This window comes from Moschus berezovskii, chromosome 17 (assembly GCF_049115385.1).
Source record: "Moschus berezovskii isolate FMDL1 chromosome 17, NW_MosBer_1.0, whole genome shotgun sequence".
Lineage (NCBI taxonomy): Eukaryota > Metazoa > Chordata > Mammalia > Artiodactyla > Moschidae > Moschus > Moschus berezovskii.
The window spans coordinates 36,237,097-36,255,863 of NC_142476.1; the positions used below are offsets into that span (position 1 = coordinate 36,237,097).

The 18,767-nt window shown below is 40.5% G+C and overlaps 1 protein-coding gene across 3 annotated transcripts in view; it reads right to left on the reverse strand.

Moving 5' to 3' along the window:
• The window catches only part of RABGAP1L (RAB GTPase activating protein 1 like), a 729,399-nt gene that overhangs the window by 161,267 nt on the left and 549,365 nt on the right, over positions 1-18,767 (reverse strand). Inside the window, exon 1 of one of the 3 annotated variants that reach the window (XM_088845320.1) lies at positions 1,872-2,622. The exons of the other annotated variants lie outside the window; for them this stretch is intronic. Coding sequence (XP_088701446.1) covers positions 1,872-2,039 — 168 coding nt within the window. The 5' untranslated portion in view covers positions 2,040-2,622. Of the gene's footprint in view, positions 1-1,871; positions 2,623-18,767 lie in introns of those variants that run through there. 3 annotated transcript variants of the gene reach the window in all.

Here is an 18,767-nt window from a genome sequence, read left to right on the forward strand (position 1 = left end):
AATGTAGAGTACCCTAATTCTATCAACAATCTTTCAAGCTGTGTAACAAAGTCAGAGATTTCCAAATGGCCCTACAGAGAACTCAGCATACACTTTTCACATAGACTGCAAGTGGCTCTATGACCTGTAATGTTGGAGCCCAGAACAACGTGAGGGCTGTACCTACTTGGGTACCTAATTTGGCAACCAAGCCAACTTTGTACAGTTGCAACATATCGATGTCTATGAGCCCGCCACAGATCTGAACTTTGTGAAGATTACAGCTTTTACTGTTAACAATCATTCTACACTATAAGCAGTTTAAAGTCATCCCTGATTCAGATGTAGGTATGAGAGATATTTCCTGTTATCGATTTTATGTTTCCCTTCAAAATGCTGAAAATGTAAATGCCAAAGAAAGGCAGTACCAGATCACTGTAAAGTTATCAGTGGAAGCCTGTGAGACACAAAGTTAAGCAGTCTATAAGGATATAGAAATGCATTAGATAAAACACTGATTCCTTAAAGAGAAGCAGATAATTTGTTGAAATATATTTTAGCACTCCTCAATGTCAAACCTCCTAAAATGCTTTTTATTTCACTGTTTAAAAAAAAACCTCCTTTTTAATAGAATCATGATTCTTCAGTTTTCTCCTTTATTAAGAAAAAAAAATGTGACTAATGGAAACAAAATTCAAGTGAGCACTGATGACCTCACTTGGGCATTGAAACATATATTTTGAGCTCTTCTTTCTTAAATTACAAAGGAACTGTATTTCTCAAAAAATACCACCCCTTCCCTTATAACTGTATGCTGGTCACTGCATCCAACTTCACCTTGCAGTGATAAACAGACTTTCTTCAGGGTGAGAAACCCCTTATGTGCACAGCGACCTAACATGTCTGTTATGATGATATAGGCGAGATCCTATTTATTTGCAAATAGATACATTAAGACTGAGTTAATACTTGTAAAGATAAGTATAAACAAAGATGAACCATACTAGAGGGAGATATGTGAGAGACAGAGTTAAATTCAGTCAAGTCAATCTTGTACTCCTGAAAAGACTCAAATATGAGAGAACCAAATGAAGGAACAGTCTAGAATGGTATTAAACCCCATTGTATAAAATAGACAAAGCGAAATTATTCTTGCCCAATTACCAAATAATGGTACAGGACTACTGTAGACCAATTATATTATAGAACAGTTGCTAGGTATAGTTCTCAAACGGCTAAAAAGAAACCCTGCACCAGTGATTGTGGGTATTTAATTTTAACCCTTGATGGGAAGTGAGGAAGAGTGATTTTTTTCTCTTCTTCAGGAAATTAATTTTTTTTAAAAAAGCAAATCAGACTTCCCAGACTCACCCTAAGCTGTTTCCAGATAAACAGTTCAAACATTCCAGGAGATAAATCTGTAATTTCCTTATCAATGATTTTTAGGGAATAAAATTCCCTACTAAAACAATCAAACTGGACATCAAATAGAGAGGTTAGAAAGCAAACCACACATAATCTAGATAAGTCACAATTATGTCTGTTGTAAAATTTAACCCTTTGGAGACATTACAGAATGCCTCCACCAAGCACTTGGGTATCCTGCTTTATTGCTGAGCCTGGCCAGCCATAAGACCTTTTTCTTTTTTGCTGCCAGAGAGATAATGCCACTGATGTGGGCTCAGAGAGGAAAGCCATATCTCCTCCAGTCAATTAAGGAGTGGCGTGGACCAGACTCGGACAGAGCCCCAGGGCAGTGGCCACTCAGCACTTCCTTCCCAGTAGAGTGGGGAAGGAAATAGGAGACCACAAGCCTCTTCCGGGGATACAAGGAATTCTCACAGAGGGTGGCAGATTCTCTACAAATGAAGTTCAATGAAAAACAGTCTCACCGCCAGAAGCCGAGGCACAAACAGACGATGCCCCATCCCCAGAAGTTCCAGCACTCGACACGCATACTCATTCACCAGCTTGCTCCTCTCGTCGTGCATGTCCTGGGACTTTTTGACGGGAGCTGTGAGCTTAGCAGCTGGGGCTGGGCAGGGCACCCCTTCTTCCATGAGCAGTAAGTAGGTATCCAGAATGAGAAAGCGGGATCTCTTATCCACAATTTTGAGAACTGCGGTGGGAGGGGAGCCAGGCTTCCGTCTCCCCGGGAGCACGCACAAGCCAGTCTGTGGTGGGAATTGCCAGCTAACGTCTCCACGAGAAAAACATTTTGGCTAAATTATCCACTGTGAGAGAGACCCAGAGTAGACTGGAAATGAAATCAAATGCTGATCTAAATTAAAAAACAACAACAAAAAACGGCGAAAGCAATCAAATGCAAGAAAATGGCCAAGAGTGATGCAGGAGAGTTCACATACATGTGTAAAAATGGATAAGATGTTTAGAAGGGTCTAGCATGAGAGAGTGTGTGAGTGTGTGTGTGTGCTGTGCATATGTGTGTGTGAGACGGTGTGTGTGTGTGAGAGAGAGAAGAGACAGCAGCAGCGGTAGCCGGGAAGCCAGGGCAGTTGTGAAGCTGCAAGGAGAAAAGGATGAGCTCATTGCAATCCTTGGTTCGTGACAAGCAGCGCTGCTGTTGCTGCTGCTGCTGCCTCTCGCTGTGAATCCGTAATGAAGGGGTAGGGAAGGAAGGGGAGGGAAGAGAAGGAGGTAGGTGAATGAGCATGCAGACTGTGTCTCGGGGGAGAATGCTGTAATAGGAAGCCAATGGCGAGCCGTTGGGCAGATGCACTTCCCCTCCCAGTCCACCTTCAATCAGTGTTAGGCTGACAGCTTATGCTGTTGAATCCTAAACCCACAGACAGACGAACTAGCTTCTCCCAACATGTGATGCTCACAGAAAAATTCAGACAGCCTGCCGGCTAAAAGACTGACCTTTACTCACTTCTGCTTTCTAATAACGATGGATACCAGTCTGATTTTATATCACATATTCAAAGTGGGAGGCTCCAATCCTTGTTAGATCACTGAAATTTCTAACAGAAGAGAGGCTTAGGGGAAGATGTCAAAGTATGGACAGAAGAGCCAGGACTGAGCAGCCAAGAAACGACACACCCTCAAGTTGAAGTGTTTATGCAGTAATGACTTTTTGCAATGCTAGGATATGCAAAAGTAACAGCATTCTGGGAAGGCTAGCTGCAACTAAAAGGAAGATTTTTAAAAATTTATGTTTATTTTTTATTGAGGTATGGTTGATGTAAAATATTATATAAGTTTCAGGTGTACAACACAGTGAAAATGAAGATTTTTATAAATACACAATATGATAAAGCATAAAAACCTACAACATTATAATAAAAGCATACCTTTAAGGAACTATTAAAGTTGAGATTCTCAAAGTAGAAATAACTTTCCTAACCTAAAGACTTTGATATCAGTTAATGGTTCTAAACATTGTTTTGATATCTTCTGGTCTAGTCCTGCAGTGTAATAAGATAACTGAAAGTTATCCATAGTTTAAAATTTTACAATCTTAGTATTGCAGTTTTACATTAATTTCCTTGGTGTGAACGATCAGTTGTCACAAAATCACGGCAAAAGGACAAGATCCCCACTCAGTGTAATTTCTTAACTTTATCCTAACAATTGACTAACATATACCCAGAATCTTGGTGCTAAATCTCTGGAGTTGGTCATGAATACTAGACCAGCTTCTCCACACAAAACTGTAGCATGGTACAGAGTAAAGGGGCTAGGAGAACCAGAGCAAGTTCCTTCTCAGTCTTAGTTTCTTAATCTGACAAATAAGAGTTACGGATCTCATTTATTGACATAAGTCACGATCATCTCTGTGATCATGATTACCAAAATACATTAATTACACAACTGAAGATTAAGGGAAATGTTGCCGTCTTTAACAGAATATTGTTTGGTTTCTTTTCCCAAAACTTCAGGAGAACATTATTTTGGTTAAACATTTAAAGTATTAATTAACAAAATATCTTAAATAAGATATGTATACATTGCTGTCAAACCTTCTATTTCTTCCAAAAATTATTTCTTAAAAAATATAAAGATTATAATGTAAAATTATCAAAGCCATTAGAAAAAAAAAAATATATATATATATATATTTCAGATGGCTAAGGATTTGGAGAAAATGTCTGATAGGTTACCCAGGATGGCAGTTGGTTCAGCCAGAAGGGGAAAGAAGGAAGAGGTTCTGGGCTTCTCATTCCCTAACTACCCCCCACCAAAATAAACACAGCCCCACCCCCACACATAAGAAACAGCTCCATTTTTATCTTCTTTACATAGTGGAGTTCTGCATGAGCTTTTCTTCAAAAAGACTGTGTTACTGTGTGAAGAGCACTGCCTTAGTAGCTTCACATTTAAGAGCAAGGGGATATTTTGACTTGAACAAGAAAGAAGAATTCAGTGACTCCTTAGCTTAAAGGATTTTTTTTATTATCAACTTTTTTTTTTTTAAACGATAGAGGAATTGCTCCCATGTATGTGACTTGGTCTCAAACAACACTAGCAGAAGCATTATTTTAAATTTATATAAAACAGAAACAAAAAATTTACTGTCCAAAAGAACTCTGGTAAAAAAGAAGTAAAAAAGTAATCAAAAGACTTTGGAAATCTAGGGTTTGGCTCTGATACACACAAAAGAAGTTAAAAATATATGTACTAAATATTAAGTGTAATAATTAAAATATGGTATTTTAATGAGCAAACCAGGTTACACTTCAAACACACAGGTACATTTAACAATGTGTAAAGGCACTACAAACAGGTGGTAATTTCAGTTTTCCCAATCTCTCCATCATTCTTCCCCTAATGTACCCATTATCCTTGAAGAGGGAAAAGGCTCAGTCAGCCTGGGGCTCTGGATGATTCCTGCTGGGATGGCAGAAGTATTTATAGTGGGTCTGTCATGAGTCCAGGGCACACCTCCTCCAATCAGTTTGAGGAACTGGGGTCACACTGGGGCCCTACCGAAGGCACAGGGGCTTAGAGGAAGGAGGAGGAGGACATGGGGGCAGGTCTCGCTGACTACTCCTACCAACCTCTGAAGCAAGATCCTGAACCAGAAAGTGCAGAACTGGCAGTGGTGGGTGGAGAAGGTGGAGCTGCTGACATCCTAGTCGGAACTAGGTCCTAGGGTTTCATTCCCTGGACAGGCCAGTAGAGAGTGAGGATGAAGATGAGGAGGGAGCTACAGCACTGAGTGACCACAGCACTGCCATGGACCCAGAGCATGCCACAGTTGGGGGAAAGGGCAAAGGTGGTAATATCAAATGCCCGGAAGATGTGGTACAGAAGGCCCACCAAGCCTGGCAGGTGCCGCTGTCTGCCAATGACTTCACTGGTCCTGTTTTCAGGTTGGATGCCCCTTAAGAATAGGTTGTGATCAGTATCAGGTAAAGTAGCTATTCTACATTATCACTTGGTAAAAAGAAAGAATGTAACCAGTGATTTCTGAAGCCCTAGAAGAGTGAGTAATCCAGTGAGCATTTCCCCTTATGCCTCCCCAACTCCCCAAGTAAATTATTTATCGCTCATCAGATTCAGCAATAAATACAGTAAACTTTTGAAAGATGAATTTTTGAGTTATACAGTAGGCCAAAAATGAAACTGATAGAAAAGAAACTCTTCTGCATTAACCAGTTAATAATACATGATTTCTCATATTTCCTTACACTAGGAGATTTTTTAGAAAATTCTGTAAAGTAAGTTCAACAGCAAGCTGAAGATAATATGGGAAATGTGGACGAGTCATCCGATAAGGCAGAGTGAGAGAGAGGTAAAGAGGGCCAGGCAGTGGTCCCAAAGCCATCGTCTAAAGAACAGCAGCCTCATGCTGGAGCGCTGGAAGCAGGTGCATGGTGGCGCCATCCTAATTAGAGCTCTGGGCTTGAGTGTGCTTCCTGAGCCACTCCACTGACTGTGGCCATGTGCAGGACATAAATAGATTTCCACTGTAAAATGAAAAGCATACTTGACTTAATTTATGGAACTGTAATTAAGAACGCTGAGCGCATAGTTACTTTAGGGGTTACAAAGGTGAAAAAAGGAAAACACTTTCCAATCTGCAGGAGCTTCCAATCAGGGAGGCATTCAAACACAAAGGTAAAGCAGGGTGTGGACCCTGAGAGAGGAGGAGCAACGCACTGTGTTATGATCTACTCATGTCTCCACTGTCTGCAACAGATGCAGACAGGAGCAGGTTTAGACCAGTGGGACTGGCCTGGATCCAAATATAAGAGTAATGAGAATTAAACAGATCTCTAAGAGCAAAGCAGGGCACTGCTTATAAATATCATCCTTTAGTCACATTTACTAACTGACTGACACGAGCGAGGTGCTTACTGCTCTCTGGGCCTCTGTGAAAAGGTAGTATCACCTATCTAGTCAAGTCACTCTGAAAATTTAGCAAGTTGATGTATAGAAAGGAATTATCTCCTACTGCCTAACACAGGGTGGGTACTAGATAACCCTAGAATTTCTTTCATTCTTTCTAGAAAGTCAAGAAAAGAGGAGAACAAGTGTAAAATGCATCGTCTTCACCTGGGTTAGAGTCTAGAAAGACAAAAGGCTCTGGATGTTTTAACAGAGATTACCCAAATACCGATAAAAGATGCTCCTGTAAGACCAACAGCCTCTTTAGTTGAGATTTAGATGGCAAATAATAAGTAGTGAAAGGATCCATGCTCTTCTCAACTAGGACAGGTAAAACTTCAAAAACTCAAGTCTCGATTTCTTTTTTGTCTTCTAGGCTACTTTTAAAAAGCTGAGGCCACAATAGTTGGAGAAGGAAATGGCAATCCACTCTGGTACCCTTGCTTGGAAAATCTCATGGATGGAGAAGCCTGGTAGGCTACAGTCCATGGGGTCACAAAGAGTCAGACACGACTGAGCAACTTCAACAGTTTGGCAAGTTCCTAAGATCCAACAAGAATGGATACTACCCAGTCCAGTATTTTTGCCTGGAGAATTCCATGGACAGAGGAGTCTGGCGGTCTATAGTCCATGGGGTTGGGAAGAGTCGGACATGACTGAGTGATTAACACTTTCACGTTTTTGTTTTTTTTAAAGATCCAACAAAAATAAACAAATAATATCATATAGTATGATATCTTAGAACTGTAAAAACCCCACAACTCACTCTGCCATTCAAGACTTGGTTCTGCTTGGGACTGTTCCTCATGCTTCTGGAGGTAGAAAGAAACATCAGAGGCTGCTTCTGTCTTTATGGATTATTCAAGCTACTTGAAGAAAAGGCTAAAATGAAATGTAATGAGACCAAGTATACAACTCGGATCACAGGGAAATGAGTCTCTATCTTGTAGCTGGGACTCACACACTGAGGAATTAGGGTTCAAAATAAGAGAATACATAATTAACTAATATCATGGCTGGTACGGGTACTTCAGTTTACAAGATTATTGGAACTCAAAGAAGAAAAAAGATCCTTGTAAAATATTACAGACTTACCTAGTTTTCTAGGAATGTTTTGACTTCTTGTGACACTTTAAGCATAGCTATCTTAAAGGAATTTTTTTGTTTTACATTTTTAGTAGAAGAGAGAACTTTTCCCCACCAAAAGCAATTCAATAACATTCTGAATAGTCATGGCAGTATCACTATTACCTTGTTACCTACTCTTGTGAACAGATTTAAGAGTAATCATAATTTATTAATGCAAGAATTTCTACAGTCTCTTTGGGAGTTGGTCATTTTGCTCTGTTTCCTTATCTTTGCTGGCAGTTAGCTCAAAAGACTGCCTATTTGTATTACTGGACCTTTATATTTGTTTAAAAAGGACTACTTATGGTAAGTGAGAAACTTGAAACTTCCAGGCACTCAGTTGGATTATGTATTTTATAATAATACAGGATACAGGATTTTTTTTCCATGCGATGTTAGTGAAAATATCTGAACACAGTCAGTTTCCTTTTCTTCAAGCTAATTATCCTTGTTGATTACTGGGTCTCCTATGAACTGGTTTCTGGACCATTCTAGACTGTTCACAGTCCTACCTCCTGTTTCAAGGAGATGATTTTGTTGGACAGTGTATTTCAATAAAGTATTACCCACACTAATATACTTGATAACTCTAGAATCATGAAATAATGATTTTATGATTGACAGAATCATAAAATAATGCAATGTTTTTAGACCCTAGAAACATCAAAGTCCAACACACACATTCATCCTATTGACGAAAAGACTGAGGTGGCAGATAAGTGACTTGCTCATAATCATAAAACATGCCTGAAGTAGAGCCAGGAAGCCAGAGCTCCACTGCACTGCAGAGAACCTAGCATTTCCTGCTCTGTAACTTGCTCTCTTTCAGTAATGGAGCCCATTTAAAAAAAAAAACAAAAACTCTCAGAAGGAAGACTATGCTCCACCATTTTAATGGAACTGTGCCTGCCATCTGATATGAATGAACCTAAGAGACTTAAATTTGAGTTGAGAGGAGGCTTCCCAAAGTCTGCCTTGATAATAGACACTTCTAAACACACACATTTGTGATAATAAAGCACATCTGCCTTCTCGTTTTGATCTGAGAAGCACTCCCTTCTTCAATCATACAGAGAAGCTACACCCTTGGCCACTAGGCCACAGCATCTACATAAAAGCAGCTTTTCTGAAGCCATGTAAGTGATGAGGGCTTGAAAATGGAAGCTAACTTGGTTCATTCATTCCCTCCTCTGGACAGTTTGTGTGAGGCTCATCTTTATTTTCAAACTGAAGCAGAAGGCATAAATGGTAGCAGAGGTCTGTTTCTTTAAAATTAATTAATTAATAAAATGAAAGTTACTCAGTCGTCTCCGACTCTTTGCGATCCCATGGACTCTACAGTCCATGGAATTCTCCAGGCCAGAATACTGAAGTGGGTAGCCTTTCCCTTCTCCAGGGGATCTTCCAACCCCGGGAACGAACGGTTGGTGCAGATGTATTTGTGGTTTTGGACCATGAATTTTAATTCATTATAATAACCAGGCTCAAACACATCTTTATTAATCAAAATAGGTACCAATACAATCAACACATTTTTGTCAACAAGAAATAAGATTGTTTATTCCTGTAGTGTAAAAATGCATCCTTTGGGATTCCGTGAACTCTTGGAAAGCGTCTTCTGCCTCCTGCTGGTTGTGGAAGCCTTTTCCCTGCAAAGTTGTCAAGATGCTTGAGTCAGCAAGAGGTCAGGTGAATATGGTAGATGAGGCAAAACTTCCTAGCTCAATCCGTTTATCTTTTGATAAACCAACCTCATGTTGGTTGTGTGATGTGCACTCACTTGAGCATTGTCATGGAGAAGAACTGGGCCCTTTCTGTTGACCAATGCTGGTTGCAGACCTTGTAGTGTTCAGTGCATCTCATTGATTTGCTGAGCATACTTATCAGATGTAATGGTTTCGCCAGGATTCAGAAAGCTGAAGTGCATCAGATGGGCAGCAGACCACCAAACAGTGACTGTGACCATTTTTTGATACAAGTTTGGCTTTAGGAAGTGCTTTGGAGCTTCTTCTCAGTTCAACTACGGAGTTGGTCGTCACTGGTTGTTGTATACAATCCACTTTTTGTCACGCCTCTCAGTCTCATTGAGAAATGGTTCACTGTTGTTGTGTAGATTAAGAGAAGACAACAAAAACTATGATTTTTTTGATTTGTGGTCAGCTTATAAGGCACCCACTTATCAAGCTTTATCACCTTTTTAATTTGCTTCAAATGCTGAATGACAGCAGAATGGTTGATGCTGTTCTTTGGCAACTTCTTGTGTATTAATAGTTGTAAAAGGATTAGCTTAGATGATTGCTCTCAATTAGTCACTGTCAACTTCTGATGGCCGGCTACTACACTCCTCGTCTTCAAGCCTCTCGTCTCCTTTGCAAAGCTTCTTAAAGCACCGCTGCACTGCACATTCGTTAGCAGTTTCTGAGCCAAATACATTGTTGATATTGCAAGTTGTCTCTGCTACTTTATGACCCATTTTGAACTCAGGTAAGAAAATCGCTCAAATTTGCTTTTTGTCTAACATCATTTCTACAGTCTAAAATAAATATAAAACACACAGCAAGTAATAAGTCATTAGCAAAAAAACATAAAGTGACAAATGCACATTAAAATTATGTATAACATAACCACATTTAGTTAAGAATGTACTTCAATATCAAATGGCAAATTTCAACAATGTAAAAGCCGTGATTACTTTTGCACCAACCTAATGATTTATTTCTGGCTGCACTGGGTCTTCGTTTCTGGCACAGGTTTTCTCCAGTTGTGAGGAGTGGCGGCAACTCTCTAGTAGCAGTGCGTGGGCTTCTCATTACAGTGGCTTCTCTTGTTGCAGAGCACAGACTATGAGTGCGGGCCTCCGTAGTTGCCTCCTGTGGGCTCAGTAGTTGTGGCTCATGGACTTAGTTTCTCACGGTATGTGGGATCTTCCCAGACCAGGGATGCAATACGTGTCCCCTGCATCGGCAGGCAAGTTCTCAACCACTGGATCACCAGGGAAACCCCAAAGATCTGATTTTTTAATTTTAAATAGAGATTAAAATAATGACATATTGAATCTAGACTGTTCCTTGATGATCTCAAGCTAGACTGGCATTTTACTATTTTTCTGTGTTCTGTCATTGTTGTTGAAAATAATGAGGTGCTATATTCATCTTGATAAGTTGTGAATTGCCTTCCTCCTTCTCATGGTCCATCTCCAGTTTCTATTAAATTTTCTATCTCTGGAATCTTTCTGTTACATAGAATGCTAGGTGTAGTTTAACAGCTGTCACTGTGAAAAATAATATTTTCAGTGGAGGAGTTATATGGGTCAGCTCATGTATTAGCAAGTGAATTTGTTTCCACAAAATGAATATGTCAAGATGAGGACATTCAATTTTTTTGTTGAACAGCTAACTCCATGTTCTGAAATCAAGATGCTAAGAGACTATGCTAGTTCCCTCTTCCCTACTTCCCACTCATGGCTTCAAATGGATTCAGCAGAATTTCAGAAGTAGCAAGCTGGTGAGAGTGGAGGTGATTTATTTCCTTTACTTTCACTGAAGGTGACTGGCTTTCTCTCCACCTCCCTTGCACATTCAGCCCTGTATACACTGAGTGTTGCCACAAGCTGTCTTGCAGGATGACGGTAACAAATGAACAAGTGTATGAGGGTCCTTCCTGCTTGGTGGGCTCCTTCCCCTACCTTGCACACATATTTGTTTCAAGCAAATCCTAACAAAACAACTTACACATCACAAATTCTTGATAAACATTTAAGTGACTGAAAGTATAAATTATAATAGTTACCATTTATTTGGAGCCTATAACAGCCATGAATTGGGCTTCACAGGCGGTGCTAGTGGTAAAGAACCTGCCTGTCAATACAGGAGACATAAGAGATGCAGGTTCAATCCTTGGGTTGGGAAGATCCCGAGGAGGGCATGGCAACCCACTCCAGTGTTCTTGCTTGAAGAATCCCATGGACTGGCAGGCTACAGTCCATAGCATTGCACAGAGTTAGACATGACTAAAGTGACTTAGCACACACGCAACAGCCGTGAATTATGCCAAGGCCTTACAGTATGTATTACTGCAATTAATCTCAACAACCAAGTACACCCATTTTGGGCTTCCCTGGTGGCTCTGAAGGTAAAGAATCCACCTGCAATGTGGGAGACCTGGGTTTGATCCCTGAGTTGGGAAGATCCCCTGGAGAAGGGCATGGCAACCTTCTCCAGTATACTTGCCTGGAGAATCCCCATGGACAGAGGAGCCTGGTGGAATACAGTCCGTGGGGTCGTAAAGAGTCAGACACAACTGACTGACTAAGCACACACACACCCATTTTTACAAAGGAAGCATCTGAGCTTAAAAAAGAAGTAAAGTGACTTGCTCAAGACCACGCAGCTACTAAATGGCACCTGTAACTATAATTTACACATCTGATATATAAGTATTTTAAGTCTAGTTTGAGTTATTTGAAACAAAGAAGGAGGCGGAGGCTAAATCCTAGAGGCTAGTTAAGTTAGTCCAGTGGTAACTACAGGATTTTCTTAGTCATAGTCACATAGAGTGACCAATGTGTCATTTTAAAAATTTTATTTATTTTAATTGGAGGTTAATGACTGACTAACATGTCTTGATTCTAAAAGAAATGACAAAAACAAAAAGTTATGTACACTGTACCCTGGTGATCTTACCCATACCTTTTTTTTTTTTTTTTTTGGACTGGACAACCCAATCCTGAGATCAGCCCTCTCTCCAGAGCTCCCTGTCTCTGTATCTCTTCTTCCTGGACAAATGCAGCCTGACATGCAAATTAATCCTGGCATGTCCAAGGTCACCATTTTTTCCCCAATGCAGGTCCTCCTCTTACATTTGCCATCCTAGTGAACAGGACCCTCATCTACCCAGTCACCCTGGAAGACACCCTAGAGTCCTCTTTTTACCTCCACTTCTCCCACTCAACCTATCATTCAAGTCTGGTTGATATAACCTCCTCATCACCTCTCAAAACTATCCTCTCTTCTTCATTCCCAATGCTTCTGATTTGAGTTCAGCCTTAGTATGACATGCTGGGACTTCTATAATCTGTGATACTCAAGTTACTTGAAGTCCCCCTCCCCCTACATACCAGGTAACTGCATATCTTAATATCTTTGTTCTTGCTCTCTCCTTTTCTTGAGCTGTGCTTCCCCTCTAGTTTCACTTACCTTTTCCTAACTTGTTACAAGTCAACTCTTATATTACCTCTGGCAGGAACCCTCCCTCGATCCTAGGGTTGGGGTGCATGGCCTTTCTGCTTGGTCTCTTTCCACCTTTGCTATCTCTCTCATAACACTTGTAGTCTCATACTTCAATGAGCTGCTACCTTAAGTATCAAAATCAACACTTAGGGTCCTTCTCCCTTACTGAGACACTTAGAGATAGGTATCGTGTATTAGCCTTCTTTTTGTCCTAAAAACTTAATAGAGGCAATTACTTGAGACACAGTGGCTATTCTATAACTATTTGTTGAAATGGTTCAGCATTCAAAATGTATAAATAATATCATTCATGGGAGGGATAGATAAGCATTTCTCTGGATAGAGATATTGACGCTTTAATATTTCTGAGCCTTTTAATTTCTTTTGGTTGTACCACATAGCATGTGGGTCTTAGTTCCTTGACCAAGGATCGAACTCACACCCACTGCATCTGAAGAGCAGAGTCTTAACCACTGGACCACCAGGAAGTCCATCTGAGCCTTATAAAGGGTTATTCCCTCTTTCGAGAATGTTTTCCTCCATTATTTTTTCTTTAAAAAGTATAACAATCCTTTAAACTGTTGTCATGGAGAAAACAAAAGCTGAGACAGCAGAGAGACCTACCTTTAAAACCACAATTTCAAGTCCAATTAGTTGCATGACTTTAGGAAAGTTAACCTCTTTGAGTCCCACTTTCCATAGTAATACTATGAAGTTGCTAATATTTGTTTCTAGCTTGGTAAACTGGGATGCTGGTAAAAACATTAATCGATAGGGAAAGTGCTGGGGACAAAGTATGGAGGATGAAATCCGTTAGTGAGGAATATGTGGTAATCCGCTGGAGATGTTCCATAGGCTACGGGAAATAGAACATGGAGCCAACGGATGGGTTTAGGAATCACTGGTAGTCATATGCAAGATGAAACAGGGAATAAATGAAGTAAATTAGGGAACTATGGAAGTTATGAAGACAATCTGCCTGCAATGCAAGAGACCCAGGTTCGATCCCTGGGTTGGGAAGATCCCCTGGAAAAGGGAATGGCTACCCACTCCAGTATTCTGGCCTGGAGAATCCCATGGACAGAGGAGCCTAGTGGGCTACAGCCCATGGAGTTGCAAAGAGTTGGACATGACTGAGCAACTAACACACATGGAAATTATGAAGAACTGTTCTCACAGTATACTTGGATACTCTTCTTAATCACTGAGATGTAATTTAATAACTAATTGTATAATTATACTGTTAGGGAAATGATCAACCCTGCTGCTGCTGCTGCTAAGTCACTTCAGTCGTGTCCGACTCTGTGTGACCCCATAGACGGAAGCCCACCAGGCTCCCCCTTCCCTGGGATTCTCCAGGCAAGAACACTGGAGTGGGTTGCCACTTCCTTCTCCAATGTGTGAAAGTGAAAAGTGAAAGTGAAGTCGCTCCTACCAGACAGCAAAGTTCCATAACTGCATTAGTTTTACTCACCAGTATGTTCCAGCACTCAGTACAGCAACTGCCTACAGAAGGAGCTCAGGGAACACTTGCTGAGTTGATGAATGATTGAATCTCACATCACACTTACCAATGGATATTCTAATCATATGCTTTTGAAGTCTGGTGACCAAAATAAATAGTAATGTGAGACTATACACTCCTAATAAAAATGTCCTGAGGTGAGGGTAAAAACAAAAACCTTGTAAGTTCCTACTGTGGGCCAGACCTTGTACCATCTGCTTCCACGCATGACCTGACTTCATTCCCATAATATGTTGTAGTAACATCACTGCTAAAACAAAGGATTTGCTCATGGTTTGAAAAATCAGTTTGCCCCATCTCTGCAACATCCTTGATTTCTCACTTCCCTTCTGCCTTCTAAACCAAATTTATCTGTAAGTCCTGTCAGCCCTATCCACAAAACTATCTGAAATCTGTCCTCTTTTTCCATCTCAATTGTCACTGCCTTGATCTAAGGCACCATCATTTCCTGACTGGGCTTGAAATAACATCTTAATTAGTCTGTTTCTGTTCTTGCCTCTTTTCTAGCTACATTCCACACACTAGAATTCCTCAATCAAAATGATGTCTTAAAACCATAAATCCCATCAAATTTCTTCCTGATTAAAACTTACACTGGCTTCCCATGTTACTCAACTGCCAATGTATTTCTGTTCTTTACATGTCTCTACTGATTCAGCCCCTGCCTAAATCTCTGACCATAACTCCATCCTCTTTACATCTTGCTCACTCACTCACTAGGCTCCAGTCACACTAGCCTCCTTTCTGTTTCGAACATATAAAGCTTTTCCTGCCTCAGGGCCTTTGCACTTGTTGTTGCCTCCAATTTACATATGGTTGGTTCCACAGCAACATTTGACTCAAACGTTATTTTGCTCCTAGAGGACTTTTCTTACCAGATTATCTAGTGGCAGGGAGTAGTAACACTTAGATTCCCCTGTATTATTTCTTTCATGACATTTATTACTATTTGAAATTGTTTATTCCTTTCTTATGTATTATCTTTCTCTGCAACTATAAAGTACCATGGCAAAGCTCACAGGGAAAAAGAGAGAGAGCTTTTAAATTACCTTGATTGACAAGGTGTTAGAAAAATATAACCATAAAATAAGGTTCTTGTCTTAGCTTCTTTCATTCATTCACTCATTTTTACTTTGGGCTTCCCTGGTGGCTCAGAGGTTAAAGCATCTGCCTCCAATGTGGGAGACCCGGGTTCGATCCCTGGGTCGGGAAGATCCCCTGGAGAAGGAAATGGTAACCCACTCCAGTATTTTTACTTTAGAAGATTATTATTTTACAGGGCCTTTTGAATCTCTCTTTTCTTTAGCAACCACTAGTCAACAATGGCAACCCACTCCAGTGTTCTTGCCTGGAGAATCCCAGGGACGGCGGAGCCTGGTCAGCTGCCGTCTATGGGGTCGCACAGAGTCGGACATGACTGAAGCGACTTAGCAGCAGCAGCAGTCAACGAAAGTGACTCTTTGACGTTTCTAGATTTAATATTTATTGCTTCAGCTCTCTGAGAGACCCCATGAGGCCACAACATAGCACCTTATGAGTTTGCTAAGGAATGAATTTAGTTACTCCCACGTAGCAGATGGTGAGCAACCTTAGCTTATAGTCTCATTCTTCTCAGTTATTATATGTTCTCATGGCAAGGCAGTTACCTTATATCAACTTTATTAATAAACTGAATAAAAAAACATAGAGGTGTTAAAAAAATTAGGAAATTTAAGGGCATCTTTAATGCATCCTTTATGAATGTCAAGTTGTTTTTTTCCCCAAATCTATGTCTATACACATTAAAGAAAGAGATGATACTCCAACTAAATTGGTCTACCTGGTTAACTACAGCAATACCATGATTAATAACAAATGTTATGCCTCCAAAAAGCCTACTATTAATCTATAACCATCATAAAGACTGGCCACAGAAAACTGCAGAAACAATTTTAGACATGCAAATAGCTGAGTCACTGTGGTTTTTGGTAAAGGAGAGATTTCTATATTTAAAAACAAAGATATCATAATGGTTTTTAAAGTGTCCTGCAAGCTGTGGATAATATATGCTATATAACTGTTGACTACTTTAGGAAAGAGAAGGAAGTTGAACACAAAACAATCAGAAGTAGCCCTTAAGTCCAGTGGGGATAGAAAGGAATAAATGAACCCAAGGGCAAAGGATGAAAGAGGAACTATTCCATTCTCTGTGTGTATACCATGGTCTCAGAGTTGTGCTAGGTACTAGACAGACGACAAAACTAGCACATAATGTGTTATCTGCCCTCAATGGCATCACAGACTTTATGGCAGAGATCTTACCTCATGAGTGGGACAATTAGGCTGTCCACATGACAGTGTGTGGTAACACGCCCAGTGGGTACAGTTGAGGCAGTAGGTACATCTGAGGCTAGATTATGATGAAAATGAAATGCTAGAGAATGGGCTTATAGCGGACAACTGATAGGTGAAGATACAGTGAAGACAATTTTTAGAACAACTAATCTGGTAGCCAAGGGCAAGGGAGTTTAAGAGAGGAAGACATCAAAGGCAGACAAGTTATAAAGCTCTTGCAGAATGCCAAATGTGAGAAAATGAGAGCCTGGACCGGTGTGGTTGTCATGGAAACAGAGCCAGGCTTGAATCTGAGAAGCATCATGAAGAAAAAACAGCTCTTCGTTTTATCTTTGTGTAACTTTCCAAATACATGTAGCTTATTATGTCCTCCTTTATATAACTTGCTGATACAAAACTGTCAGAGAAAATATTCTTTACCAAGTCAGGGGAAAAGGCACACTACAGAGAAACCATCCATGACATATGAACACTGTGCCTCTTTTAAAAGTTGCTGACTTTGAGGTACAAAGTTGGTTAAAAGATCAATTGGTTTGGTCACTTTCTCTGAAAGTCTAATTATTAATGGAGTTCAAACCACAATATATTAAGCTGAACTAAGCAGAAGCTGATCCAGCAGCACTATTCAATTGTCTAGGGACACCCTGGTTATCATTAAATGAGCAGTAAGTGAGAATGTAAGGTCTAGCAAGTAAGCTGCCTTCTCTACAAAAACACAGGACACTTCATATGCAGCTCCTCCTTTCCTTCACACTGAAGAACAAACATGACAGGGAAGTTTCTGAAGGAATGTAAAGAGAGAGAGAAAAAGTAGAGACTAGCGCTGTCCGAGCATCTTGCTTGGTCTCCCTGAGGGCATCTGGAAAACACTGCAGTTTGCCACTTCCTTCCCATCTCCATCGTTCCAGCCTTGGTTAAAGAAGCCTTCATTATTTCTCCCCTTAACCGTGTTCTAATTAATCTCCATATTTATTACCAATCTCTTCACATTTCAGTCTCTCTCACTGTCTCCAAAATTATCTTCCAAAATGTCCTATCCAACTCTATACCTGTTTAAGGGTACCGTCTGGCCCACAGGTTCAAAGGTTAGCACAAAACCCTAACCATAAGACATCTTTCAGACAATCTAGACCTGTCTATGGGGTCACACAGAGTCAGACACGACTGAAGTGACACAGCAGCAGACCTATTCTACCATTCCAGTTACATCTGTTACCTTAACACCTCATGTTCAACGTTGTCATGAAGGTTCTTCTCAAATGTATTATATATCATGATGTTTCTGTTCTTTACATATTCAGTTCTCTTTACCTAAAATATCACTCCTTATCTTCTCTTGCTAATCTCACCACACTCAAATGTCACTTTCCCTTTCAAGTTATCTTTGTCATTACCTCCCTCCTCCACCTTTGTATCCTGTCCCATTTGTTCAGGACCATATCTGTACACTTGTCTGTCTCCTCTGCTTCCCCTGGAGATTGACTACAACACACCCAGCACTGCATCTTCACTACTCAACAACTCCTAGTCACTGTGGTCACAGATCATTTAAGCAAATGTTGAGGAAATGAATGAGTGACTGAATCGCAAATGAAGAAGTGAGCTATGAATATGTTAAAATATGAGCTTAATGTTTAAAGACATGTGTTAAACTAGAGGATGGTAAGTGTGTGTCTCTTTCACTGAACCTCTGGAAGGCGACGGCACTCCACTCCAGTACTCTTGCCTGGAAAATCCCATGGATGGAGGAGCCTGGTAGGCTGCAATCCATGGGGTCGCTAGGAGTCGGACACGACTGAGCGACTTCACTTTCACTTTTCACTTGCATGCATTGGAGAAGGAAATGGCAACCCACTCCAGTATTCTTGCCTGGAGAATCCCAGGGACGGGGGAGCCTGGTGGGCTGCTGTCTTTGGGGTCGCAGAGTCGGACACGACTGAAGTGACTTAGCAGCAGCAGCTGCTGCGTACTAAGTTGCTTCAGTCGTATCCAACTCTGTGACAACATGGACTGCAGCCCTCCAGGCTCCTCTGTCCCTGGGATTCTCCAGGCAAGAATACTCGAGTGGATTGCCATTTCCTTCTCCATTGTAAGACATTAAAATTTGTCAAAATGAAAGCAGGATTTCTAAAAGAAGAATTTAAGGATTTCTAAAAGAAGAGAGGAAAATACATGATAAAATAGTGTAAATACCGTAAGAAAATAAATAAAACTCAGTA